The sequence below is a fragment of the Rhineura floridana genome, chromosome 8 (assembly GCF_030035675.1).
Source record: "Rhineura floridana isolate rRhiFlo1 chromosome 8, rRhiFlo1.hap2, whole genome shotgun sequence".
NCBI lineage: Eukaryota > Metazoa > Chordata > Lepidosauria > Squamata > Rhineuridae > Rhineura > Rhineura floridana.
The window spans coordinates 93485015-93512690 of record NC_084487.1 but is presented as its reverse complement, the minus strand read 5'-3'; the positions used below and the strand labels follow the sequence as shown (position 1 = coordinate 93512690).

Sequence of the window (27676 nt, the reverse complement as noted above, 5' to 3'; positions counted from 1 at the left end):
AAAGTAACTTTGCCAAGCTCTGTCACACTACAGAAGCTACTTGTGTTTCTAGTGACAAAGATGGATGAAATAGCACCCTGTCCTCAGCTATAAATCTGTTCCTTTAGGAACTGCATCCCATCTGGCAGAGAATGAACACCACTCTCTTAGGCAGATGAACCCTCTACCCACAGTACCTCTAACCAGAATCCTGTGTACAGTTTTAATTGACTCACTTCAAAAAGGATACTGTAGAGTGGAAAAGGTTCAGAAAAGGGCAACAAAAATCATCAAGGGGTTGGAGCAATTCCCTGATGAGGAAAGGCTACATTTGGGGCTTTTTAGTTTAGAAAAAGGTGAGTAAGGAGGACCATGACAGAGATGTATAAAATTATGCATGGTGTGGAGAAAATGGATATGAAGAATTCTCTCTCATAATACTAGAACCCAGAGCCATTCTATGAAACTGCATGTTGGAAGATTCAGGACAGACAAAAGAAAGCATTTCTTCACAAAGCACATTAAATGATGGTGTTTGCTCCCACATAACGAAATGATGGCCACCGTCTTAGGTGGCTTTAAATGAACATTAGACAAATTGATGAAGGATAAAGCTATCACTGGCTACTAGCCATGATGGCTATGTTCTACCTCCCCTATGGGGAACAGTATACCTCAGTACCAGTTGCTGCAAACTGGTCTTGCACTCTGGTCTTGCTTGCAGGCTTCATACAGGCACCTGGTTAGCCACAGTGAGAACAGGATGCTGTACCAGATAGATTTGACCTAATCCAGTAGTGTTCTTCTTTTTCTGCCTTATTTGGACTGAGCTTTAGTTTATTGGCCTCCATCCAGTCCATTACTGTGGCAAGCACTGATTTGGCACTTCCACTGTTTCACCCAAATTTGATTGATGAAAAGGAGAGATAGAGTTGGGTGTCAACCATGTATAGATGGCAGCTCACCTCAAACATCCGGTGGATCTCTGTCAGCAGTCTCATGTAGATGTTAATACAGGGGATAAAATGTAGATGCACTCCATAGCATAAATATCAAGGAGCTTACCGGTTAGTCTTTCCAGATCACTTTCTGGAATCAGCCATCCAAGTAGGAATGGAAGCACAACAACACACTGCTTCGGGTTCCCACACTGCCTATCCAGAAGGCTATTGTGGTGGATAGTATTGAAAGGCACTGGTGCTGAACAGTTCCAGAGAATCAGCTGGGCTTTCAAATTTACCGTAGCATATGGGCTAGAGTCCACTTTGTCAGATGCATCAGATGCTATATCAGCAGAGGAAGGTAGATAGATACAATCCACACAGATGCATTCACATGGGTATAGAGGGGGGAAAAGTACGTTGTGATGCCAAAAGACAATGAGACATTGGAAGCTGCCTTATATTTAGACCTTTGGGCCATCTAGCTCAGTGTTCATTGCTTACACCAGGACTGGGCAGAAGTTAGACAGGGATCTACTGGCAAATCATCTTCTGTTTTGCAGTAGGCAAGAAAAGATTCTGACTCCCAGTTGTGTAACAGCAGCAACACATAAAGGGCTTCCCTCCCTTCTAAACAAGAGTGGATGTTTGTGTCACAGAACTGTCAGCTTCGTTCTGGTACTGAAACCCAATTTGTGGGCTGATCGTGTGCTCAGTCAGAAATATTCTGTGTTTCCAGCCACTATTTTACATCTCCAGGCTCTACTAAAACAAATTAGATATTGTAAACCTAACCATCCTTAATATACCCGGACAGGCAGCAGCTCTCTAGGATTTCAGACAGGGATTTTTCTCCAGCCCTATCTGCAAATATCAAGGATTGAACCTGGCCCCTCTTGCATGTAAAGCTTGTGCGTATGTGCGAGTCTAAAATATGCAATCTGTCAACTGAGGAAGGAGACTCTAGTGGACGAAATCTTATGCCACGCTCGAACTGTTGATCTTGACGTTTCCACAAGTCTCTTTTCTGTGCTCGAAGACTCCCCCCTCTGAATTTTTTTCTGGGCAAAGCATCCAAAGCGAAACTCCCGAAGGAATGCCCAGCGACGCAGGGGCAGTTAAGCCAGAAGAGAGGGCTCGACTGTGACGCAACTCCGGGCAGCCTCTCCGACTGGCGGAAGGGGAAGGTTGTACCCTTGAGGTCGCACGGGATTGGCTGTCAGAGGGGGAGGCATTTCTGTTCCTCATCTAAGTTCGGTTAAGAGTGTCGCTTCATGAGCAGCCGCCTGCTCTTGCCCAAGGCCAGCCGTCATTAGGGAACCGCAGTCAGGCTCCCGAGTCTTTCCCAGGCTTTGCCGTAAAGGTAAGCGATGAAGTTCATGTGCGCTCTGGATAGGGCAGCCTGTCTGCGGTAGAAAGCGTAAGGCTTGCCGCTCTTAGGTGCTGGAGGAGGATCTTTTTGCAGCAGAGGCCTAGGAGCCTCTAGAAATCCCAGCGCCCATGCTGCTGTTGCAGATCCTGCAGGGTGATTTAGACGCTGGCGCCTGAAATCTTTTGCAATAGGCCTCTTGGGGAAAGCAAAGGGCCGGGGATTTTCAAAATTTCCTTGTACAAAGTGGGGCGGAGACGATTCTTCTCCTCGTGGCTCCAGTCTGCGTCGGCTCTGGTAGAGCTGCTCTGTCCCTGGAATGTGAAACTGGAGAGTGCAGGCGATCAGCTCTCTTGCCTTCCTCTCTTTTCACATTTCACTTTAGCAGTCTATAAGTTTATAGCTCTCAGTTTGATAACAAGAGGCTGCTATTTCCAAGCGGATTACTGGGAGAGACCGCCTGCTTTTTTGAAAAAGGGGTGCCCTCAGCCTACTCTGCAGTAAGTGCTTTTGTGGCCCAGATGAGCCGGATTGTCTGCTCCATGAATTCTTCCCCCTCCTTCACTTTGTGCCTATACCTGCAACTGAGGCAAGCATCTGATGAAGTGGACTCGAGTCTACGAAAGCTTATGTCATCACCATCATCAAAAAGTAATCTCAAGGCCACAAGCCTGTGTTGTTTTTGCTGCAAGAGACTAAACAGGACTCTAGACATTTTTAATGCCTTTTTTTAAACGTTAGCTTAATGAATATGGTGAGCAAATGACTGTCCACTCTCTTCTGTCTCCCTCCCTACGTTCCTAAGGTCTAGAGATGTCAGGAATTTGTAGCCTGAAGAAAATTTAGGTCTGTCTTTCCGGAGAAGCAGCCCGGTTAGCTATTGCAGCAAACACGACAAAGACTCTTGTGGCACTTTAAAGATGAATACATTTATTATGCCATTATAAATGTTTTCATCTTTAAAGTGCCACAAGTCTCTGCTTAGGGTTTTAGGTTGCTTCTTCAGGAGGCCAACACTTTTCATAGTTCCTGGCAAATGTGTAGCATTTGCAACTGATTTAGATAGTTAATGCGGAGTGTTTATCCTTTTAATAACATTTTTGTAGTCACCATCAGGATAGTTAGACTTGTAAGAATGTGGATTTCCTATCTTTCAAAGTGTGTAAATTGGCTTCCAGATTAAGCAATAATGTGTTCTTAGATCGATAAAAAATCTTGCCTATATTACTTAATACTAACTTTGGTACTTATTTTGGCAGTTTGCATAGTGAACAAATTATTTTCTGATTCCCAGTTATAGTAATAATGGTCTTGGATTTGCTTATTATATTGTTATCCCAATTGTCAGACAATTGTCTGATTATAAAGAGCTCATTTTTTTTTTTAAAAAAAATACACACTAAGGAGACAAGAGACAAGGGAAGGAGAGTGGAAGAAAAAGGTAGAAGAGGAGATAAATTCTCCAAGACCAGGACACAGTGCTGGGCTGTGTAATCATTTATATCCAGTTTGTGCCAAGCTGATGTTTCATTGCTTAGGCAGTCTTTGGGTTGCCATCTTTGTTTCTTAGCCTTTTATCTTTCTGCCTGTTGTGCAACTGTTATCAAGTGAAGCTTTCTCCTCCACTTAGCCAGATGGCAGGAAAAACTTCAAATCAAAGGCAGCCCCATTTGGATTAGTATGGGTTCCATAATACTGGATTGTTCTGACTGGAATATGTAAGCGCCTTTAGGTGTGGGAATGTGTAGATCATGATTTTATTTATTGTTACATAGTAGTCCTGTATGGGTTACAAATGTGTTTAAAATGCCATGTATGCATTTGTCTTTCTTATCTTAAAAAGCCAAGCCAATGTATTTTTTCTCATTGGACCACAGAGTTCTAGGGAATAGTGCTTGTGGTGATGTTAGTGGGAAGGGAGGGGAGAGGGTCTGGTGATGTTTTCTACCATCTGAGTCATCCAAGAGCAACTACTGTTTGTCCCAGGGAATGATGAATTGTGAATATGTGTATGGAACTGTACTTTGCTGATAACTGTAATAGCCAAGTTGTTAAAGCTGTAGATGAAATAAATTATGTTATCTGTGTGTCTGTTCCAGTAGTTTTTGGTACTAAAACCATTGTTCCAGGTTGCCTTGGGTATGCTGTCAGGCTAAGGTTAGATGGTCAGTAGATCTCATTTTGAATCGAACTTGTGTATAAACCTATTCCTATTTGAATTGGTACCGAAATCTATTAGAATTTTGCAGTTGGGTAACTTTATAATGTTAATATGTATCAGTAATAACATACAATTTGAAAAATGACTGAATTCCCATTCTCCTATTAATCTTCCATTAACTTGGCCAAAATTGGCCAAAGACATTTTGGTTTTCATGGTAGCCATGCAATCTGAGCTGCTAGGGTGCTGATTGATCCAGCTTTATTACTGGAGGCTCAAGTGGTCTCCGTGGCCTGCCGCACTTTCCAGTTGTTAAGGTTGGGCACCAGTGCAACTTCTCCTGGGCAAAGTATGGATATTTACGGATGGAGGTATAAATATTTAAATAAAATCAATAATTGTTGATTTAGACTGTGGGAAGAAGGACAGCAAGTGTTGGTGATTGTGAGGGTGTCAGGAGTTTTGGCGAATGTTGGCCGAGTCCTTCATGCTTTGTACTGTTAATCCTTCCATCTACCGTGGGCAACATGAATGCACTTTCAGGTCTGTAGTTTCTGAATGAAAAGTTAGAAGTGACTGGTTGACTTATATTGATGATTTAGGTCAGGTGTTCTAATTCTTCTTGCAGTGATTGTACTACTTGGAATTTTGGGATTCCTTGCTTGAATTTGAGATAAAATTCCTTGCTTGAATTTGACTTTTGACCTGTTACATGATTACTTCCCTTGCCATTATTTTTAGTTCCTGTTCTCATTTAGTAAGGCAGAGAACATTCAGGGTTTTTTTCTTGGTGTGAGAAAGTTTGGATATTAGCACAGTTAATTGGCAATGTGCAGTTACAGCTTCTGTACTGCTCATTATGTTAGATCATAACTGCCTCAGTTTTACAGCAGATTTCTAAGGAGACCAGGCATTTTTCTGGGGGGGCGGGGAGGCACAAATAACAGCTATTTCTAAACACTTTCATGTTGTATCTGCTTATTACTTTGTCTTTGCTCACTGTCAGGTTTTTAATCATGCTCCGAGTATTCAAACGCACAGGTGGTAGGTTTGAGAACCATCTTTCAAGGTGGCAGCATTATCATAAATCTGTCCTGGCGATCAGGAGGGAGGATGTTAATGCCTGGGAAAGAAGAGCCCCTCTAGCCCCTCGGCACGTCAAACTTTTAACCAACCTAGGATACAAAGTTCTGGTGCAGCCGTCGAATCGAAGGTCCATCCATGAAAAAGTAAGTACCAACATTTTTGTTGTTGCTATAATTTATTGTATTTATAGTCATTTTTTCATAAAAAGTGACCCAAAGTGACTTACAAAAATGATGCAAACATTAAAACCAAATATAAAAACCAAAACAACATTAAAACCTAAAAACACATCCATGATATATATTTTGTTTGTTTATTTATTTATTACATTTATATCCCACCTTTCCTCTGAGGAGCTCAAGGTGGTACGCATACCTCTTGATTTTATCCTCAAACAACCCTGTGAGGTAGATTAGGCTGAGAGATAGTGACTGGCCCAAGGTCACTCAGTGAGCTTCATGGCTGAGGAGGGATTTGAACCCTGATCTCCCAGATCCCAGTCCGACACTCTAACCCAATACCACACTGGCTATATAAAAAGGGAGGTCTAACACAACCACCCCACTAAAATATAAACAAGAAGGATTGTAAGATCATCTGGGTGATCATAAGGAAAGAAAATGTGCAGTGTTCATTTGTTTTGCATATATAATCAAACTTATTAGACAGAGGAGGCCTTTGATATTACAACACATGGAGTGATTTTATGGTGGTGATGAAGCCTCTGGCAGTGATTGCCTGGACTGCACTTATGTCATAGAGGGGCTAAGCAGGCTGCCACAGGCATTGGCTGAGTTGCCTTGTCTTACGGAGAAGGGTGGAAAAGCAGAATGGTCTAAGGAAGGAGGGGTTGAAAAAGCAAACACAGGGGCCTAGATAAAGAGGTGGCAGACATCTAACAGCTCAGTAGAACTGGGAAGCATTTCAGAAAAGAGAACTGAAAGAAGGAGAATGCCAAAGAATGTCCGAAGGAGTCAAGGTGGGGGGGGGGAGAAAATTTGGGAAGAATGGGCAGAAGGGGGAGGAGTTCAGAACAGGCTGAAGATGACACATTGGTATAATCAGGGCAGGCCTTTGGGGCAGACATCCAGGTCCCCACTTAGCAGAATGAGCAGGAGGGCACCAAATGCAACAGGGCCAACTGAGCCTATTTCGAAGTAAATGAAGTAACACATCACCTAAAGAACTCCCCCCCCCGCCCCCGGCAAAGACCATCAAGCCTGGAGTCAAAAACTACCTGACACTTTCACCAGGTTCACATATAGATTTATGAAACCTATGTTGTGGTGGCCTATGGCTTTAAACAATAAAGTTTCATTCTTTTATGAAACCACAAGCCAAATCTTCAGCTGAAAGCCTCTAGTCTTTCTAATATGAAAATAGCAATTCTTGTACGTTGCAATTCTGCTCTGTCAGGGAGTGTGGCTCCATCTAGACTTGGCAGAGGAGAATGATATCCCATGTCTTCTTATGCAGGGTAGGAATCGCCCCACCTCTGCAGGAATGGGTAACTGGTATAGAAATCAGGCATGCCTTCCTGAAGAGTGTCTACAGGACTATCTCAGTGCTCTCTGCCTTTGTTCAGTTTGGTTCAAGATGGTAATTTCTCTTCAATGTCTTGTTTGCAGGACTATGTTAAAGCAGGTGGTATTATACAGGAAGACATTTCAGAGGCCTGCCTGATTGTGGGTGTGAAGAGGCCTCCAGAGGATAAACTAATTCCCAACAAGAACTACGCATTCTTCTCTCATACTATTAAAGCTCAGGAGGCAAATATGTCCTTGCTGGATGAGATCCTAAGCAAGGTAGTATTGCACTTAATGAAGATTGCTAACTCTTTTTATAATAGCCTGTGAAATGGACGTTCAGCAGAGTGAAAATATTTGTAAAGCGTGATATTAGCTTTCCATGACTAGAAGTGAGGCTTTTAGTGTTGTTGGTCCAATGCTGTGGAATACTCTTCAAGCAGAGATTTGGCAGACATCCTTGCTTGTGACTTGCAGATATCTCTTGAAGACCTTTTAAAGCTGACAGGCCTTTGCAGGTGTTTAGTTTTTATTTTGTTTAGCCAGTTACCTTAATCATTTTTGTTTTTTGAATGATATCTTATGATAGGGTAGTAAAGAAATAATTTTATAAATATAAATAAAATGTGATTAATTAACCACAGTGTGTGTTAGCTTAAAAATATATAGTCTAGTCAGAGTAGACCCATTAGAATCAATGAAGCTGCTGTTGTTTTAGGCAAGCCTATCCAGATGCATAGATGCTGATGCGTTTTAATTTCTTTTGTCTGTTACTGTTTTTAATTTGTTTTTAAAATGTTTTTAATTACTTATTTTTAACTGTTTTATCAATAATTTTAATGTCTTTTGTAAACTGCTTAGAGGCTTTTTACAATCAAGTGGTATATAAATTTTAATTAATTGATAAATAAAGAGGTATATTTTCCCTGAAGTTAATGTTCAGTGGCTGGAAAGTTATCTTTGCCACTTTTTATTTAACACTCTTATTCATCAGTGATAATTGCACAGAACCTAAAGCATTTTATATAAGAATGGAAGTGATTTTCCTTCCATTGGATGCATCTATTTAGGAGGTTTCTGTGATATTTAAAGTATACTCAAATGGGTGGACTGTGCATACTGTGTTTGCACTTTCAGAACATTCGATTGATAGATTATGAGAAAATGGTGGATCACAGAGGAATACGCGTTGTCGCCTTTGGAAAGTGGGCTGGTGTCGCAGGTAGTTAGAGTGAATATTAATATTGTGTATTTACATTTTTGCAAGAAGAATTTATGTCTTGTGTCTGCTATTAATGAGTGAGCCTGGGATCAGGGGGAGGAGGGATCCTTCTGCTTTCCTTACTTGCTTCGATCACCTGGAGTTCTTAGTCCTCTACAGTGCCATCGTGGACATTTTCACACCTTAAGTGAGACATTAAGAACAAAGGAAACTGCCTTATTCTAGGTCAAGACTACTTGTCTGCACCAGTACCATCTCCTTTGACTGGTGGTGGCTCTCCAGGGTCTTGGGCCAGGAATCTTTCCCATCAACCTCTTACCTGTGCCATATAACGAGGGATGCCAGGGACTGAACCTGGGACTTTGCATGCAAAACGTGCTCTGCTGCTGGGTTATGGCCTCTTTGTCTTGCTTATTTTAAAAAAATAAAGTCGCCAAGATGGATTTGGGAGACAGGAAAACATGCTCCCCTATGAAATGTGCTGCTTGAAGCAGCCATTTCAAATTGCTTACGACTTGGGTGGGTCTCTTGCATGGGTCCATGGTGGATGCTCCACCGGTTGGCGCAGATGGTCCATTAGGCACTTGAGGCATTATGATCCCACGGTCCCTTTTAATTCTCTTAGTTCTCTCTTCTGACAGAATATATTGGAGAATTAATAATTGTGTGTACTGTCATTCTGACCCAGGTATGATCAATATTTTACATGGGATGGGATTGCGATTCCTTGCTCTGGGACATCATACTCCTTTCATGGTAAGGCTATGTTTTAAGTTGGATTCCTGCACTGAGCAGGGGGTTGGACTCGATGGTCTTATAGTGCCCTTCCAGCTCCACTGTTCTACGATCCTATGTATCAAGTTACCAGGGGAACACTGGGTGGTAGAAGTTGTATTAATTTGTCTGAAAGGCCTATTGACATCACTCTTCTGTTTCTGGTTTCAGCACATTGGTATGGCCCATAATTACAGAAACAGCAGCCAGGCTGTCCAAGCAGTTCGGGATGCTGGCTATGAAATTTCTCTAGGCCTGATGCCAAAATCGATTGGACCCATAACATTTGTGTTTACAGGCACTGGTAACGTCTCTAGGGTAAGGCATTCTTTGCATGTGTAGCATTAGTGCATTTTCTCACAGAAACGAAAACATTAGCTGCTCTTGTCATACACATCAGGCTAGCACATATTTTCTGGAAAGTCTATAGGCCCTTTTCCATTTTACAAAAATTCCATTCCTTTAACATAGAAATAAAGAGATACGTACATGAATTGTCTCATGTGATGGCCAGAATGTAGGCAGCTGCCTTATACTGAGTCAGATCATTGGTCCATTTAGCTCAGCGATTCCGTCTTTCAAGGGGGCGTTGGCGTGACTACAAACTTTAGGGGGGCGTTTGGGTTCATTAGGGGGTGTTGACATTTGGCGGTCTGATGCGACAGTTGAAGCATTTAAGTTTAATTTTATTTAATACACAAATCATTAATTTTTAAACTGTTTTGTCCCCAGTTAGAATGTATTTAATAGTCTCAATTCATGGAAATAACACTATGAATAGTGGGTGCTCTTTAGTAAAGAAATTCTGAATAGCGGCCAGTGTCATATCAAGGAATGGGGATATTAGCCACGCCCCGGCACTAGGTAATGTTCCGATGCTGTCTTGAGGGATGTTGGAACCAATCACAAGACAGTGTTTGATAAGCTGGGTGTATTGGTGGAGGGTGCATTCTTCCAACGGATGAGTGCCGTGTGCAAACGGGTGACGCAGACAGTCAGTTATTCGCTGGTTTTCTTCAGGAATGGGACACACTCGCTACCCGTTGTTTCTGTGATGTTTAAATGAACTTGTTTAACGAAACAATGCCGGTAAACTGAATGAGTTTGTTCTTATCTCGTTGAACGAGGATTTAGTGCAGTGAATCGCATACTAGTGAAGAATTGAAACCGTTTGGATATTGTTAGTCGTGGTGACTTAAGACTATTACTATCCAAGTATACTCCAGATATTGTGAAGTTAGCCAAAACTCATCAAGCTCAAGGATCACACTAGTATTTTATAATAAATCTCATTTTAATTCAATGTGTAATCTAAGTGCAATAAAAAGGCATGATAAAAACGATTAGTAATAATTGAAAATACCTTTTATGCATTACTCATATTTTAAGGGAAGAATAGGAAGCATTGGCATATACTTAATCTGAGGGGGGCGTTGGGCACAAAAAGATTTTGCAAAGGGGTGTTGTGTCAAAAAAGGTTGGGTAACGCTGAGTCTAGCTCAATATTGTCTGCAATGACTGGCAGCAACTCTTCAGGGTTTCAGGCAGAAGCCTTTTTCTGACCTTCCTAGAGATACCAGGAATTAAACCTGGGACCTTTTGTGCAAAGCATTTGTTCTACCAGAATCTGAGCCCCTTAAAAGAGTGTGATGGAAGTGATCTGCAGTCCCTAGCTGTGTACTCACCTATCTCTTCACTGGAGAAGTTGTGTGTGTAGTGGAATGGTTGAAGGTCTAGCTAACAAGTAGAAATTATTAGATAATATGCTGGGGAACTGGAGAAAGATAGAGATAGGGAGAGTTGCCCAAAGTCACACAGCAAGTGATGTGGCAGTGCAGAGGTTTGAACTCCAGTCTCATAGGTCTATATCCAGCACCACACTCTCTCTCTGTAATGTGTGCAGGGCAGTTGTTGGCAGAAGTATTGTGACTGCGACTGTGCTTTGTAGTATTTGGTGAATCTAACTTAACTCTTGGTCTCATTTTTATCTACAGGGCGCCCAAGAAATGTTTAATGCACTCCCTTGTGAGTTTGTGGAGCCCCATGAACTGAAGGAAGTCTCTAGAACTGGAGGTATTGCTTAGGCAATTCTGTGATGTGCTTCAGAAACTTTGTGGTGTCCGTTGTTATTCTTTTATTTACTGTGCTCCTCCGCAGACCTCAGAAAAGTGTATGGAACAGTGCTGAGTCGACATCATCATCTTGTGAGGAAGACAGATGGGGTGTATGACCCCGTGGAATATGACAAGCATCCAGAACTCTACACATCTCGTTTTAATACTGATGTGAGTACGACATCTAATCTCTCCCTTTTAGGAGATTATTGTACTCTGAAGTGTTCCAGGTGCAGTTAGAATCTGCCATATCCAGACCTCATTTACCTGAAACACCCAGTTTCCTGTTGGTGTAGCTCATGTGAGCAGTGCTTTTTGTTCTTGTTTTTATTAAGCCGCTGATTATGTAGATGCATGGTGCTGATGTCCTATCAGCAGACAACAACGGGAGGCACGCTATCAGCATGAAGGATCCCATCATTTCACATTTCCTTTGCTTATTGAATCATGTAGCTCAGAATTTGGATCAAGTTATTGGTTCCTTTACAGATGAAGAAATGATGGCTTTATTTACAGATTGCACCTTACGCTACTTGTGTAATCAATGGAATCTACTGGGAGCAACATACCCCACGTTTGCTAAGCAGACAGGATGCACAGAGGCTTCTGACACCTCTGCGACCTTCTGCTGCTGCTACTGAGGGATGTCCTGAATTGCCACACAAGTAAGAAACTTTATTTGGTGAGAGTGAGCATTAACTACATCAGGTTGGAGAAGCTTTTTTATCCATTGGGGACTGAAGCTAGTAGATGGAGCCAGAGCCAAAAGTGGGTGGAACCCTAACTAAAAATGGGGGGACCTCAATTTTATCTCTTTCTGTTCCCCTCATGTCCCCCTCATGCTCTTTGCTGTGTGAAATCAGACTCAGGCTGCAGTTTGTTCACCCTTGAGCTATCTGATTTGCCTATGTTTGAGCCCAGTTTCCCTGTCCCTATATAGAGGATGACGCAATAAGTGCGTCATTAACAGATTTGCAGAACTAATGAATATGCAACTATTTGCCTGTGCATCTGTGTTGTTTTCTAGATCCCATTCCATTTGGGACTAGTTCAGTGACTGATTTCTCAATCTCTGCAAAGCTTTTTCTGCCAAATGGAATGTGTTTGGCCTCAGTGGTTCCACGCAAGTAGGAAATTTGGATTTGGGCATAATGGGCTGATTGGGTTGGCTGCATAAATCTTGTTACGGGAATGGGCACTTTCTAGGAGGAACGGCGGGATATAAATTTAATAAGTAAATAAATAAATAATGATAATGCTAAAACAGTCTTTGCTAGTGATAAGCTGCCACGGAAATTAGTGACACACCCTGTTTTCCATGGGCATGTTCACTTTATGCATACACAAGTCTGCCTGGATTGAACAACAAGCCCCCCTTTGTTGAAAGCCAGCCACGGTGGAAAGTTACAAAGGGTTGTATTCAACTAAGTCCCATTTGGAGAAGAACCATTGAAAGTAATGAAACTAAAGTTAGTCATGTCCATTAGCCACCCAAAGTACCAGCACAGCTTGGGCTATCTGCTCGACTGTCAACTCAACAGCTGACACTCAAGAGTCTAAATGCTTGCATTGTTCACTTGCAAAGCTGGCCATACTGACCAGTGTAGTCAATGTTCTGTTAACATTTAAAGTGTGCTGTGAGTGATCGTATCCACATGTGCAAATTTATTGGTTTCAGTGATGATGATAAATTATGCAGGCATGTTGTGCATCAAAGTCATGAAATGGGCTATAAATGCAGTTTTTAAAAATAAGGTATTTTAAAAATTAAAACAAAGGAAGGGGAATTGAGAAGATGTTCCTTGCTTGCCATTTGATCTAGAATCGGCTGTAGTTTGCAATTTTTATCTGTATTATAAAATTACTGTCCCAGTGTTCCCTGAAAAGAGCAGTTCATCAGTAGAATAATTATGCCATTAGTAATCTAGCTCGGAGGCCGACCTTTTATATTGCCTGCTTACAGACCAAGATCATCGGATTACCACGAAGGTGGCCTCGTTCTGCGCAGCTGCTATAGCATGTAGGAGGAAGCTAACACTTCTTCTATAATATGAGTCCATGATGATTTTTATGCGAGTTTTATGTATTTTATGTTATGTTCTCAAAATTTTAATTACCTTTTAATATTGAAGCTAGTTATGCTGCACTCTATTGCACTGTATTGGGCTGTCTGGTCTTTGACCGAAATAAATCTATTCATTTATTCCATTAGTAATCTGTCTTGTTCAGCAGTTTTTAAAATTAAAAATAGTGTCTTTTGAATATTTTGTTTTAGACTTGTTGCAATATGTGACATCTCAGCAGATACTGGAGGATCTATAGAATTTGTGACGGAATGTACAACAATCGACAGCCCCTTCTGCATGTACGATGCTGATCAGCATATTATTCATGACAGGTGAAAGGATCTTTCTGATTTGCATGCATCTGTATTTTTGTTTAAAAGCTCAGTTTTAAAACGCCACACATTTATTCCAGTTTGTTTTATTTAATTGTGATGAATAAAGTCAAGGCTTCTCCAAGCACACAAAGATAAGGTCACTTTAGATAAGATAAGATAAGATACGATAAGGTCACTTTAAAAAAATCATGCAAGCAAAGTTTTCATGCCCCCTACCCCCCTGCAGCCACCTGTGCTTACAGAAGCATCCCCCCAACCTCTTGAGAAGGTTGGGATCCTTTCTGAAGAACAAGGGGGAATGGTTGGGGGGTGGGGAGGGGAGAGGGGACAGGAAATTTTCTTCTATGAATTCTTTTCTATGAATTGTAAGATCATAGGCCAATTTTGGGATGATTCCTCCTTCCCCGCTGTAACTCATATTTTTCAGGAGCACCCCCAACTCTTGCAGAAGGTTTTGGGAGGCAGTTGCAGGGGGAGGAAGGGATGGGAAACCTTTCCATGAACTTACTTAAGTTAGGATCCAAACTAAAATTACTGTTTTTTTGCTTTCCTCACCTATTTTATTCTCACAACAATCCTATGAAGTAGGTTAGGTTGAGTGATGGCACACAGAGTTTTTGTTATGTGGAATCAAATTGCTCTCTCTTCTAGCGTGGAAGGATCTGGGATTTTGATGTGTTCCATTGACAACTTGCCAGCTCAGCTTCCTATAGAATCAACAGAATGTTTTGGAGATATGCTTTTCCCCTACATTGAAGAAATGGTGAGTGGGGATGTGTTCCAGTTTTGGGTGCTTAAGCTTTTGTGTGTTGTGGCACTTCTGGTCTGCCCTGTAAGTAGGAAATCTGCTGTAAAACGTTACTGGCTGAAAGGAAATGTCTCATAGAAACTGTTTGAATGTTGATTCTGTAGTATCAGTACTGTAGACTAGATGAGTCTTTTCAAATAATGCTTTTCTGGACAGTTTTTCCACTCTTACGAAATATGTAGATGCAGGAAACATGGAAGCTTTCACAAACCTGTCTTAGACGGGGCTGTTCCAATAAAATGTACTTTCTCCAAAGGATGTTGGTTTGTTGCGGTATGCATTTTCAGTATTGCTGATCTGGCCAGTTGCATGGGGGTTCTTTTGAGAGTGGGGCTGATTGGGGGGTGAGAATTAATTTCTTCTTGGTCATACTTTCCATGGCTAAATCGACTTGACTGTGTAGTGGTATGACATCATGCTCGTTATGTGATTGATTTGGATTATGCAGTAACCTTATGTAGGTGTTCTCATTACTCAATCCAGTGGTTGGGTTGTGCATGAAGGTGAGTACACTTGCCCCACCTCCTATTGCTGTTGCCCTCCATGAGTTGGAGTGATAACGTCCGAAGCAGGGAGCCTTTTCTACTTGTAGAACTGTGAACTTTCAGGGTTCTAAATCATGTGGTTCTAAAGCCATTTGATTTGTCATCTTCTACTAGGTATTTAGGGTTTTTGCTGGGTGATTTTATCCCCTTCATCTCATTGGCTACACATGAAATTGGAGGCACTCCTATTATGAACGAATTAATTTGATTTTCATTCATTACTTTAATAATGACAAATTGCGCAAAATGTAATTTGGAACATTTATTCTTAGGACAATAATGAGCAAGAAAGAAATAATAATAATGGAACAAACACACTTGTTACTGAACTTAACACTGTATCTTTTTTATGTTTGTAGATAGGTGTTCTTTAATCAGGAGGATGTTTACAGTTGATTCATTACATGGTAGCCTTTCCCGCTGTCTTTGGGACAAGGCTAGGTTTAGGGGCAGGTGACCATCTGTGGTGCTGGCAGTGAGGCTCCAGAGTCAGGAGTGCCTGTCACAGGCCTTCTGCTCAAGATTCATTTAACAGATAAACAAAAAAATACTAACAATTCACCTTTACATGTAAAGCTATCCGTATTGTCCTACATGAGTAGAGCAGCTCTACTGCTGCAGACGTTTGCTTCCAACTCGTGGAAGGGGATGAGGCTGGCTCCCACGCTCATCTCTGTTCTTCCATACGTGACTTCTAATTGTGTGGAATATTAAAACACCTGAATAGGACAAATGTTGAAACTCTCTCAAACGTGTGTGGGTATGTATGGGGAGATGGTTTTGTTGCCGTATCAGCAGTCTGAGGAAACAATGGCTCTGAACAAAGGTAAAAAGGAGTGAAAGAGTAGACAGCAGGGTGCTGGGTATTTTCTTTATTTTTATTTTTTACAAGCCTCTTTGTGCTTCTCCCAACACAGAAACATTTACAGCTAAAATCCAATCTCTCAGAAATTTCATGCAATACTAGTTTTAGTAGAAAAGGTCTACCAGCCTAGGGCAGGATGGGGGCAAAACCAGAACTAGTTCTGGCTTTGCCTATCCTTGGCTTTGGCTCCACCTACTGTTGACCCTCCTTCCTTGCGCCCTACCAGTCCCAATGGGCACCAACCAACACTGACACATATATATATAACTCCAAGTCATCTGAAAGCTTTTATATTTGGGCAAGCATATTCTGGCTATAAATGTATTATTATTAGTAGTAGTAGTATTACATTTAACAATGATAAAACAAAAATATCACACTATAAAAACAATAAAACAACATTCCCATGTAGCAACAGGAAGCTTTGTCAGCTTATGAATAACACACATCATCATCTCAGTCTATCAAATAAACAGGAAGATTGTTTTAACAGTATACTTATTTTTTCATACAGCTGGTATAGCACAGTGGGGAGGAGAGCCTGGCTGGGAGTCCAGAGTCTGTGAGTTCAAATCCCTGCTCGTGTCTCCTAGGTGTAAAGGCCAGCTAAAGATCACCCCCACAGTGAGTGACTCAGGGGTTACGTGCCCTGCCACCTGTGTAGCCGTGGGCAAACTGCATAGTCCCAAGGAGCCCAGTTGCCCCCCCAGCTGGCAGTTGTGGACAAGGAAGAGGCTGATTTGTGCAGCTGTGGCAAGCTGAGCAGGCCCTAGCTCACTGGGTGACCTTGGGCCAGTCACTGCCTCTCAGCCTCAGAGGGAGGCAATGGTAAACCCCCTCTGAATACTGCTTACCATGAAAACCCTATTCATACAGTAGCCATAATTCGGGATCGACTTGAAGGCAGTCCATTTCCATTTTTCTCAGGAATATCAGTATACTAGTGTCAACTACCGCCTGTCATGACTAGAGCTCTATTGTCAGGTGTGTTTCTCTTTGCACTGTGAGGGTGAATGGCTGCATTCAGAAGCATCCATGAGTGCAGCAGATTCTCCTCTGCAGATGTTCAACCTCCAACTCATGGTGGGCAGTAGAACTGAGTATGGGGGTACGTCGGAGAGGACTGGGGTATAACGCATGGAGGGTGTTAAAGCTGGGCATGAGGATGCTCTGGAGAGGGTGGAGCTACTTGGTGTATTCCCACTGTCCCTCATGTGAATCATGTGGGTGCACTGAGTGCTTGAATAGTGCTTGGGTTGCAAATCAGGTTGTATTTTATTGAGCCAACCATTGAAACTGTGTTCTGTTGGGTGTCAGTTACCAGGGGTTAATCCTTGTCCATGAACAGATTACTTTCTAGTTAGCCCCTAAAGAGATACTGTATGTATCTTTTGCTCAACATAACAATGGCAAATGGCAGGCATTTTAATTTGCTTCCCAGAAAATGGCTATGAAATAGAGTTACCAGGTCTCCATTTTTCAGCTGGTGTCTCCGGTTTTTGGGGGGCCCCTCTGACTCTCTGGCTAGCACCCCTTAATCTCCGGACTCTCAGCTTCAATTTTTTTAAAAATTAAGTTTCTAGGTGTTCTGGTTCCTGAGATATACACCAAAATGTCAGCCGCCCCCCCCGCGACTGTTTAATCTATTTAACTGATACGACGCTGAAGTTGGTTCCTAGTTCCTAGTTCCTTATTTGCTTGAAAGTTCAAAACACTAAAAAAGAAGAAGAGTTGACAACTACAGCAACTTTAAAACAAACACAACATGCCTCTGAAATATATGTTGGGGTACCCTGTATGATATATCACTGTGATCGGGGGACTCTCCCCGTCAAGAATAACAATACATTTTTGCAATCAAAATCATCAGGCTTCTGATATTATCATAAATACATAATGATGTCATAAAATCATAAAAATAAGTAACTGGGGGTGCCCACCCCAAACTTTGCTCTGGGCCAGGACAAATCATATACCCCAGGAAAGGGGAGGGTGTCCTCTACGAGATGCCACTGTGTCCTGCCTGGCCTAGAGCTTCTGCTGGGCGCAGGGCACAGAAGAGGGCATCTATACAAAATCAAAGCAGAAAAAGACATACAGGAAAGATAAGTAACTGGGGGTGCCCACCCCAAATTCTGCTCTGGGCTAGGACATATCATACACCCCATGAAAGGGGAGGGTGTCCTCTATGAGATGCCACTGCATCCTGCCTGGCCCAGCGCTTCTGTTGGGCACAGGGGAAGGATGAGGGCATCTATGCAAAATCAAAGCAGACCAAAACATACAGGAAAAAATAAGTAACTGGGGGTGCCCACCCCAAACTTTGCTCTGGGCCAGGACAAATCATATACCCCAGCAAAGGGGAGGGTGTTCTCTACGAAATGCCTCTGCATCCTGCCTGGCCCAGAGCTTCTGCTGGGTGCAGGGGAAGGATGAGGGCATCTATGCAAAATCAAAGCAGACCAAAACATACAGGAAAAAATAAGTAACTGGGGGTGCCCACCCCAAACTTTGCTCTGGGCCAGGACAAATCATATACCCCAGGAAAGGGGAGGGTGTCCTCTACGAGATGCCAGTGCATCCCATCCGGCCCAGAGCTTCTGCTGGGCACCGGGCATGCACGGGTGCATCAATGCAAAATCAAAATGGACAAAAACACATAGAAAAAAATAAGAAACTGGGGGTACCCACCCCGAAATCTGCTGTGGGACAGCACAGATCATATACCCCAGGAAAGGGGAGGGTGTCGTCTACGAGATGCCACTGTGTCCTGCCTGGCCTAGAGCTTCTGCTGGGCGCAGGGCACAGAAGAGGGCATCTATACAAAATCAAAGCAGAAAAAGACATACAGGAAAAATAAGTAATTGGGGGTGCCCACCCCAAATTCTGCTCTGGGCTAGGACATATCATACACCCCATGAAAGGGGAGGGTGTCCTCTATGAGATGCCACTGCATCCTGCCTGGCCCAGAGCTTCTGCTGGGCACAGGGGAAGGATGAGGGCATCTATGCAAAATCAAAGCAGACCAAAACATACAGGAAAAAATAAGTAACTGGGGGTGCCCACCCCAAACTTTGCTCTGGGCCAGGACAAATCATATACCCCAGGAAAGGGGAGGGTGTCCTCTACGAAATGCCTCTGCATCCTGCCTGGCCCAGAGCTTCTGCTGGGTGCAGGGGAAGGATGAGGGCATCTATGCAAAATCAAAGCAGACCAAAACATACAGGAAAAAATAAGTAACTGGGGGTGCCCACCCCAAACTTTGCTCTGGGCCAGGACAAATCATATACCCCAGGAAAGGGGAGGGTGTCCTCTACGAGATGCCAGTGCATCCCATCCGGCCCAGAGCTTCTGCTGGGCACCGGGCATGCACGGGTGCATCAATGCAAAATCAAAATGGACAAAAACACATAGAAAAAAATAAGAAACTGGGGGTACCCACCCCGAAATCTGCTGTGGGACAGCACAGATCATATACCCCAGGAAAAGGGAGCTTGTCCTCTATGAGATGCCACTGTGTCCTGCCTGGCAGAGGCACATGTTACCAAATTCTTCCAAGCTACACAGCAAGCAGATTGGACTGTGAAAGACCAACCCAAATTGTCTTTGCATTTTGACAACTTTGTAGGGCAGTCCAATATCTCAGAGAGGAGGTCAGGTCTCCTGCTCCCCTGGTGCATTCACTATAGCTGCCCAATTTCCCTGCTTCTTAAAGTTTGATAGGAATATCTGTGGGCTATAGGTACATTCTTAAACCCCAAGGTGTTTTGCCTATGAGTGAATTGTATCTATCTTGTCTAAACAGTGGCAGAACTGCTACGAAGGGGGGGGGCAAATCTAGGGAGAAGGATTTAATTGACAATTAAAGGTCAGGAGAATTTCAGGTCTTCAAGGTGATATGACTAGCCTGCATTCTAATCGGAGTTTATATCTTGACAGCTCCCTTGTTTTTAATGAAATATAGTTTTCTAAGACTCTCATCTCTGAAAGATAATTATCTCTCTGAAGACACTTGTCTGAAAGCAAGTGCTGTAACAGAAAACCTTGATCTCCACAGCTGCTATCTGAAGCCTCAGAGCCACTTGAAAGCCAGAATTACTCACCTGTAGTTAGAGACGTAAGTCTTGCGAACCAGTTGCCTCCTTTTTCTTAACTCCAGCATGCCGAGGTCAGCTGCAAGGAAAGTAATGATGCGTTTCTTATACTTTTGTAGGCAGTGATTGCATCCAATGGTTCATTGACTGAAAAGTATAAATATATCCAGAAACTGAGGGAGAGCAGGTAACATATAGATTTCTTCACCCCCCCAAGTATATCTGACTCAGATTTTAAATTATTGTGTTTGTATGTATTTTAATGCTGATGGGTTGTTACTTCTTTATTTTCTGAGGTGAAGTTTTACAGTGTCACAGCTGTTGCAAGTGTGTAATCTAATTGTGTTGATGCAGACGCAAATTTGGGACCTTTTCTACAGGTCTTTCACAGACAGTGTTAACAATTCCATATTTAGCTAATTTCTTTCTTCTATCTGTTTTCTGAAGGGACACCATAGGGTCCCAAAGGCCATCTAGCCACAGTTTCTCTCAAAGAATAAAGCAGGTGGTGGTTCTCATGGAAGTTATTAGAGAAGAGGGTGAGCTCATTTCTCCAAAAACCTCCATTGTGTCAGGAAGCACAGTTCAAATGCGTGAAACCACTGCAAAAAATACCCAGAGCCATGAGTGAACCAATCTTCGCTGGGGGGAAATCCTTTTCTGATCTTGTATATGGTGAATGGTCAGGGATGATGGGAGTTACTGTCCAACAACATATGGAAGGCCACAGGTTCCTCATCCTTGATCTAGGTTCTTGGCTAATTTGTTGAGGCATTTAAATTTTGATGTTATTAGATGAAATGAAGACAATTTCCCGAAAGCTTCATTTCTTTAAAAAAAAAAAAGTGCCAGAGCACAAACTTTAACCTGGAAGACACATAGCCTGTAGGGACTGGGTCCCTATATCCGAGGGGTTGCAGTGGTTGCAGTTTGCAGTGCTTTCTCTTTGCTCAGGGTACGCTAAGGTGTTTAAAAAGAAAATAAAAAAATCTAGGATTGAGCTTTGAAAAGCAGCCGTCCACCTTTTAATGGTTTAGGCTAGCTTATTCCTTGGTATTCTTTTGGCAACTCCTGCTGTCCAATAGAGTAATGCTATAGTGCCATTATAGCATCTTGGACTGCGTTTAAAGGCTTTGATCTGTGTTGACAGTTACATAGTTCATGCCAGGGGTGTGTGAGCTGCAGGTCCAGCATGCCCAGGATCAGGTCATACACAGAAACATATACAGTAGGGCCTCATTTTTCAGTGGCCCACTTTGCAGCGTTCTGCTAATCCAGCGGCTTTCAATTAGAGTAAGGCCCCACTCATACGGCGCTTGTTCCCCTTTTACGGTGTTTTTTGGGCATCGGGCGCCATTATATTGAATGAGTTCTGCTTTTTGGCGGGGGTCTGGAACATAACCCGCCGTATGAGTGGGGCCCTACCGTAAAGCCAAGCCATTGGTCTATGTAGCAGAGTATTGTCTACACTGACTGGCAATGGCTCTACAGAGTTTCAGACGGGGACATTCCTAGCCCTACTTGGAGATGCCAGGCACTGAACCAAGGACATTCTGCATGCAAAGCAGATAGTTCAGTGGCAGACTATTGGCCCATCCCTGAAATAATCACATTGTAACTCCTTTTTTAAATCAGATGTTTTTGATTTTTGTCATATTAAAAAGTTATTATTAGGATAATTCAGGGCAACCAAAAAGTTATTCATGATATAAAAGCTCATCAAAAGCATTATAAATAAATGACCACAACAGATATACCAGGAGTAATTTTTATAGGTTTCAGTGTAAACATAAAAATGCATAGCAGACACCAGAGTTGTGGGATGGAGACATGACGTGGTGCACTGTTAAGCTGGTTTCTTTTCTACTGATAATTGATGTTGGAACAGCTTTGACCCAGTTTGCCACCTTGGGCTCCTTTGGGAGGAAGGATGGGATATAAATTGAAATAATAATAATGATGATGATTATGATGATAATGTTTTTGCTTTTGAAGCTTATTTTAAAACGTACTGGTTGTTGAAGCCTATTTTAATTATTCTCTTTACTTAATTTTGCCTCTTCTAGAGAGTACACCCAGTCACTGGCCATGGATAAAAAGAAGAAGATCTTGATACTTGGATCTGGTTATGTCTCTGGGCCTGTGATAGAATACCTCACGAGAGACCCAAACATTGAAATAACAGCAGGTTTGTAAGTAAGACCATTGTCCTAGAATCGCAAAGTAACTGAAAGGACAAAATGTTGGTTTTTTATATACAAATATTTTTGTTTGGAGTACTCATGCCCTGAATAGACTGCATACTGACATAAGAATTCCTTATGTTTCAGTACAGGGCGCAGCCATTGGGTGGGATCCAGCATAGTAGCTCCATGCAGAGCAAGAGCTTCTGTTCATGGGAGGAGAGTTGCGCTTACAGAAGGGGTCCTTCCAAAAGTGCAAGTCTCCTTGTGGGAACAAATGGAGTGACTACATTAATCCAGTTTACATGTCACGGTAAACCATAGTTTACATGTCATGGTAAACCATAGTTAATGGCTTACTGTGAATGCACTTATCTGGGCTGTTTTGCTCCTCTCTGCTAGCATGTGGAGGAAACAAACCACAAAGGGTGCCTGAGAGCACACACAAGGCCTGCTGGCTATTACATTGCCCACATCTGTTCTCTGTTGGTGGAGACTGTAGGAGTGAGAATTTCTAAAACCGAGCCATCTTTCAGTCTTTCATTCGTTGATCTTTTTGATTTCTTTCCCCCTCTTAACAGTTTCTCCGTTGAGCCTTTATCCTAGAACAGGTACTGCTTTGCCTGCATGGATTAGCTTAGTTTTAGTTGGGTCTTGTAAAGTACTGGAATGCATTTACCAAAATTCCTCCTTGTGCTCTTGTCACTTGCTTTCTGTAGCAGAACATGGTTTCAGAGAAAATGCACTCTTTGGCCACTGTATTTATACATAAAAAATGTTCCAAGCAGGAAGGAGACTATGTTCTTTCTGTGGTATATTTAATTGTCTCTGTGATTTGCTGAATTGACCAGTTTAGTATTCAGATGTAACATTAAACTGCAGTTAATCAAAAATGGAAGCAAATGCGTCTGATCTCCTTTCTGTTGGTGGTGGTCAGGATAGCATTTATCCTGTATTCATAAACCATGATCAGTCATCATATCCAAACAGAGCCAATGCATCTCATTTTTAAATTGGCAAACTTGTCATGGTGTTGTGAGGTCAATCCTCAATCCTTTATGATGTTTTTAATATTTCTCCTAATAAAAATATTTAGACCAGTGTGTATGTGTGAGATTTGACTGAAAGGCTGTAATCCTAGTCCCCCCCCTCTACTTCTTCATATTCTGTTCCTTGCATAGTTTGGAGACATACCTGCTATTGAGTTCTGATTTCACCTTAAAATGAATATTCTTGACTTTTGACTGTCTTATCTTGCCTAGTTATTTCAATTTGTGGCTAAGTGGCAGCCTAGCTTTCTCCAATATTACTGTGTTACTTTTCTTAACTACCAGACTTATTACCAGCATATCACTTGTACAGCTGAGAATTATTTTTAGTAGCAAGTAGTTATAAATTATTTTTTTAAAAAATACAAATAAAAAAATAAAAAACCTTTTTATTAGAAGGGATTCAACAGTGTAATTCTCTGTATTCCTGTCATCTAATTTTACCCATATAATAAGGTCTGGACTTTTTGTTTTGTTTTTCTCTTCAAGGTGAATATCTTGTATAGATTTACCTTAAGTCCATTTTCATGTAACAAAGATATTGGGTGTCTCCCCCTCCCCTCTTTGAGGCAGTAGATATGAAGGGCGAACAACTACTTGCTATAAAATATTGGTTGTTTTTCTGTTTCTCTGCCACCTTTGTTGCCAGCTCTAAATAAAAAGCTGTAGAAAAAGCTGTGAAATTATTAAAGGGGTTGTATTCCACACTTCCTATATATTTCAAGGCAGCTTAAGGAAGGGAGAGGTAGGAGAAGAATGCAGTCTGTCAACTGGTCCAAAGTAGGTTTTGATATATGCAGAAGTTGCATGGCACTATATGGCTAAGTTGTCTAAAAATGGCTTGGAGAAGGTTTTGTTTATTTGGTGACAGCTCAAGAGGAGAGTCTCTATCCACCTGTTTCAGCTAATATTCTTGCTCTACAACAGCATCTGTCATGAAGAAACAGCTTGAGGAATTGACTAAGAAGTACAACAATGTTGTTCCTGTTGTTGTGGATGTCACTGAAGATGAGGATAGATTATTGTTCATGGTGAGGAAGCACCATCTTGTTATCAGGTCAGTGTTCTGATCATGTTGATGTTTCAGCAACTCTAAATGGTGAGAGAGGGCTGTGCAACGTTAGCTGTTGATGATTTGACTATGCAGTGATGGTGGGGAATTGCAGCCTGGAGGATGCTTGTATAGAAAACCCAAAATGTAACCACTTGGTATGGCTCATGGGTTATGTTTTTAAGATGCATGCCTAAGAAGTGTGTGTGTGTGTGTTTTACAAACATGTTCTTTCAACTGCATGTAAGACAGGGATGCCCCAGAATTGGTTGTGGCTCTGGGTGGTTGTGTGTGCTTTTATGTACTGTATATTTATTTATTTATATATTGCATTTGTATACCACCCCATAGCCGAAGCTCTCTGGGCAGCTTACAACAATTAAAAACATTAAAAACAAATATACAAATTTAAAAACACGTTTTTAAAAAGCAATTTAAAACACATACTAAAATGCCTTGGAAGAAGAGGAAAGTCTTGACCTGGTGCCGAAAAGATAACAGTGTTGGTGCCAGGCATATCTCGTGAAAAAGTTCATTCCATAATTTGGGGGCCACCACTGAGAAGGCCCTCTCCCTTGTTGCCAGGTTCCCTCAGACTAGGCACCCGGAGGAGGGCCTTAGATGTTGAGCATAGTGTATGGGTGGGTTCATGCCAGGAGAGGCGTTCCATCAGGTATTGTGGTCCTAAGCCATGTAAGGCTTTATAGGTTAAAACCAGCACCTTGAATCGAGCTTGAAAACATACAGGCAGCCAATGCAAGCGGGCCAGAATTGGTTTTATATGTTTGAACCGTCTGGTCCCTGTTACCAATCTAGCCGCTGGATTTTGCACAAGCTGCAGTTTCCAAACCATCTTCAAAGGCAGCCCCACTTAGAGCGCATTGCAGTAATCTAACTTGGAGGTTACCAGAGCATGGACAACTGAAGCCAGGTTCTCCCTATCCAGATAGGGGCATAGATGGGCCACCAACCGAAGTTGGTAGAAGGCATTCCACGCCACCGAGGCTACCTGAGCCTCAAGTGACAGAGATAGTTCTGTCCACGAACCTGCTCCTTCAGGGGGAGTGCAACCCCATCCAGGACAGGTTAGACATCCACCATCCGGTCAGAAGAACCACCCACTAGCACCATCTCAGTCTTGTCTGGATTGAGCCTCAGTTTATTAGTCCTCATCCAGTCCATTGTTGCAGCCAGGCACTGGTTCAGCACATTGACAGCCTCACCTGAAGAAGATGAAAAGGAGAAATAGAGCTGCATGTAATTAGCATACTGATGGCAACGCACTCCAGAGCTCCGGATGACCGCACCCAACTGTTTCATGTAGATGTTGAACAGCATGGGGGACAGAACTGACCCCTGTGGAACCCCATACTGGAGAGTCCAGGGTGCTGAGCAATGTTCCCCAAGCACCACCTTCTGGAGCTGACCCGCCAAGTAGGAGTGGAACCACTGCAATACAGTCCCTCCCACTCCCAACTCAACCAGTCTCCCCAGAAGGATACCATGGTCGATGTTATCGAAAGCCGCTGAGAGATCAAGGAGAATCAACAAAGTCACACTCCCCCTGTCTCTCTCCCGACAGAGGTCATCATACAGGGCGACCAAGGCTGTTTCCGTGCCAAAACCAGGCCTGAAACCCTGAAATGGATCCAGATAATTGGTCTCATCAAAGAGTGTCTGGAGCTGGCCTGCCACCACTCATTCAAGGACCTTGCCCAGAATGGAACATTTGCTACTGGCCTATAGTTATGAAGATTTTCTGGGTCCAGGAAGGGTCACTTCAGGAGTGGTCTCACTACCGCCTCTTCCAGGCAGCCAGGGACCACCCCCTCTCGCAGAGAGGCATTAATCACTTCCCTGGCCCAGCAGGCTGTTCCATCCCTGCTAGCTTTTATTAGCCAAGAAGGGCAAGGGTCCAGCACAGAAGTGGTTGCACAAACCTGTCCAAGCACCTTGTCAGCGTCCTCAAGCTGCACCAACTGAAACTCATCCAAGAAATCGGGACAAGGCTGTGCTCTGGATACCTCGCTTGATTCACCTGCTATAACACTGGAGTCTAAGTCCTTGCGGATGCTAAAGATTTTATCCTGGAAGGGCCTAGCAAATTCATTACAGCAGGCCTCAGATGGTTCTACCATGTCCTTGGGGCCAAAGTGTAATAGCCCCCGGACAATTCTGAAGAGCTCTGCTGGGTGGCAGATTGATGATTTGATAGTGGCAGCAAAATACTGTTTTTTTGCTGCCCTCACTGCCCATCAATACAGCTTACCATAGGCACTTACCAATGTGTAACTGAATCCACCAAGAATTTGTCTCCATCTGCACTCATGTATATATGTATTACGTATATTGGCAGATACTTTACACCCTGAATAGCAAACATGGTGCCCTTCAAATGTTGCTGAGCTACTACTTCCATCATCCCAGGCTATTTATCATGCTGGTTGGGTCTGATGGCACTTGTAGTGCAACAATGTCTGGAGGGCACCATGTTGGCTACTCCTGCTTTACATCATGACAGGCATGTTTATATAATGTGTCAAGATCACTGGGTCCTAGACCCCTGGAAACTACAGCTCTTGTAGGGCACCCTCAGTTGTCAGCCTTACCAGGGCTGTTAAATAACCAAAACCAATTCTACAAGGTAGACCACACCACTACCATCCTTTCTGTTCACAAGCTAGAGTCAGGGAAAAACCCAAGCCTTAAATTAAACAGTCGTTTCTGGGATTCCAAGGAGCCAAGGGCTAAAAGGCCAGATTCTCTGCTTCTTGGAGCCCTAATCCAGACTATTTAGTAGTAGCGCCAATGGCCAAGGTGCTGGTTTAGTGCCCACGGCTTACCTGGAAGAACGCATACCAGATCAAATACGAGGTACCTTTATTAAAAAATAAAAGTCCATAAAAATAGCAACATAAAAATCCTTAAACCAGACCATCCACAAGGCAAAGGTATAAATCACCATAAACATTTTTAAAAGTTGAGAATTAAACCAAAGGATAAAATAACAGAACTAACGATTCTTATCTCCAAACATGCCAACATAATTTAGGATAGCAAAGATACTTGACTCCACCAGGAACAGCAAAGCACATCACCCAAGATGTAATGTCAGGGGAAGATGCTTCTCAGCACAAGATTTTACTCAACAGTCTGCATTTCCACAGCAAGACATTACCCATAATCCCTCATGGCAAAGCCATGTTTCCATGTCAAAAAACAGGTTTTCTTCCCATAATGAAGTACCATTTTCTCAGGATTAACCTAAATGATATTAGCTTTGGAAATGTGCTAAAAGGAATCACATTTTTAGACCAGTAGATGTTGCCTCTGATTCTGTTGTTGATTTTTTATTTCATCCTAAGAATGTTCTCCATGCTATACAAAACAGAGGTGGGATATAGTCTGTTAGGTTTGTAATTTTCAGTGGCCGTTGTTACATTTCTCATTACATTTGCTATCCTATCCTTCTGTTAATGAGCTCATGATGGTTTATGTTGTCTCTCCC

General features: G+C 42.5%; 1 protein-coding gene across 2 annotated transcripts in view; it reads left to right on the top strand.

Annotated features, from left to right (window-relative positions):
- The first annotated feature begins 2150 nt into the window (after positions 1 to 2150).
- The window catches only part of AASS (aminoadipate-semialdehyde synthase), a 45180-nt gene continuing 19654 nt past the window's right edge, over positions 2151 to 27676 (top strand). Inside the window, exons 1-16 of one of the 2 annotated variants that reach the window (XM_061640128.1) lie at positions 2151 to 2283; positions 5457 to 5679; positions 7165 to 7341; positions 8200 to 8284; positions 8973 to 9040; positions 9230 to 9376; positions 11053 to 11131; positions 11216 to 11343; positions 11689 to 11837; positions 13448 to 13570; positions 14225 to 14336; positions 19849 to 19908; positions 20005 to 20072; positions 21952 to 22073; positions 22650 to 22679; positions 24045 to 24174. In XM_061640128.1, coding sequence (XP_061496112.1) covers positions 5467 to 5679; positions 7165 to 7341; positions 8200 to 8284; positions 8973 to 9040; positions 9230 to 9376; positions 11053 to 11131; positions 11216 to 11343; positions 11689 to 11837; positions 13448 to 13570; positions 14225 to 14336; positions 19849 to 19908; positions 20005 to 20072; positions 21952 to 22073; positions 22650 to 22679; positions 24045 to 24174 — 1691 coding nt within the window. In that variant the 5' untranslated portion in view covers positions 2151 to 2283; positions 5457 to 5466. The remainder of the gene's footprint in view (positions 2284 to 5456; positions 5680 to 7164; positions 7342 to 8199; positions 8285 to 8972; positions 9041 to 9229; positions 9377 to 11052; positions 11132 to 11215; positions 11344 to 11688; positions 11838 to 13447; positions 13571 to 14224; positions 14337 to 19848; positions 19909 to 20004; positions 20073 to 21951; positions 22074 to 22649; positions 22680 to 24044; positions 24175 to 27676) is intronic. The other variant, XM_061640130.1, reaches the window with a different exon arrangement.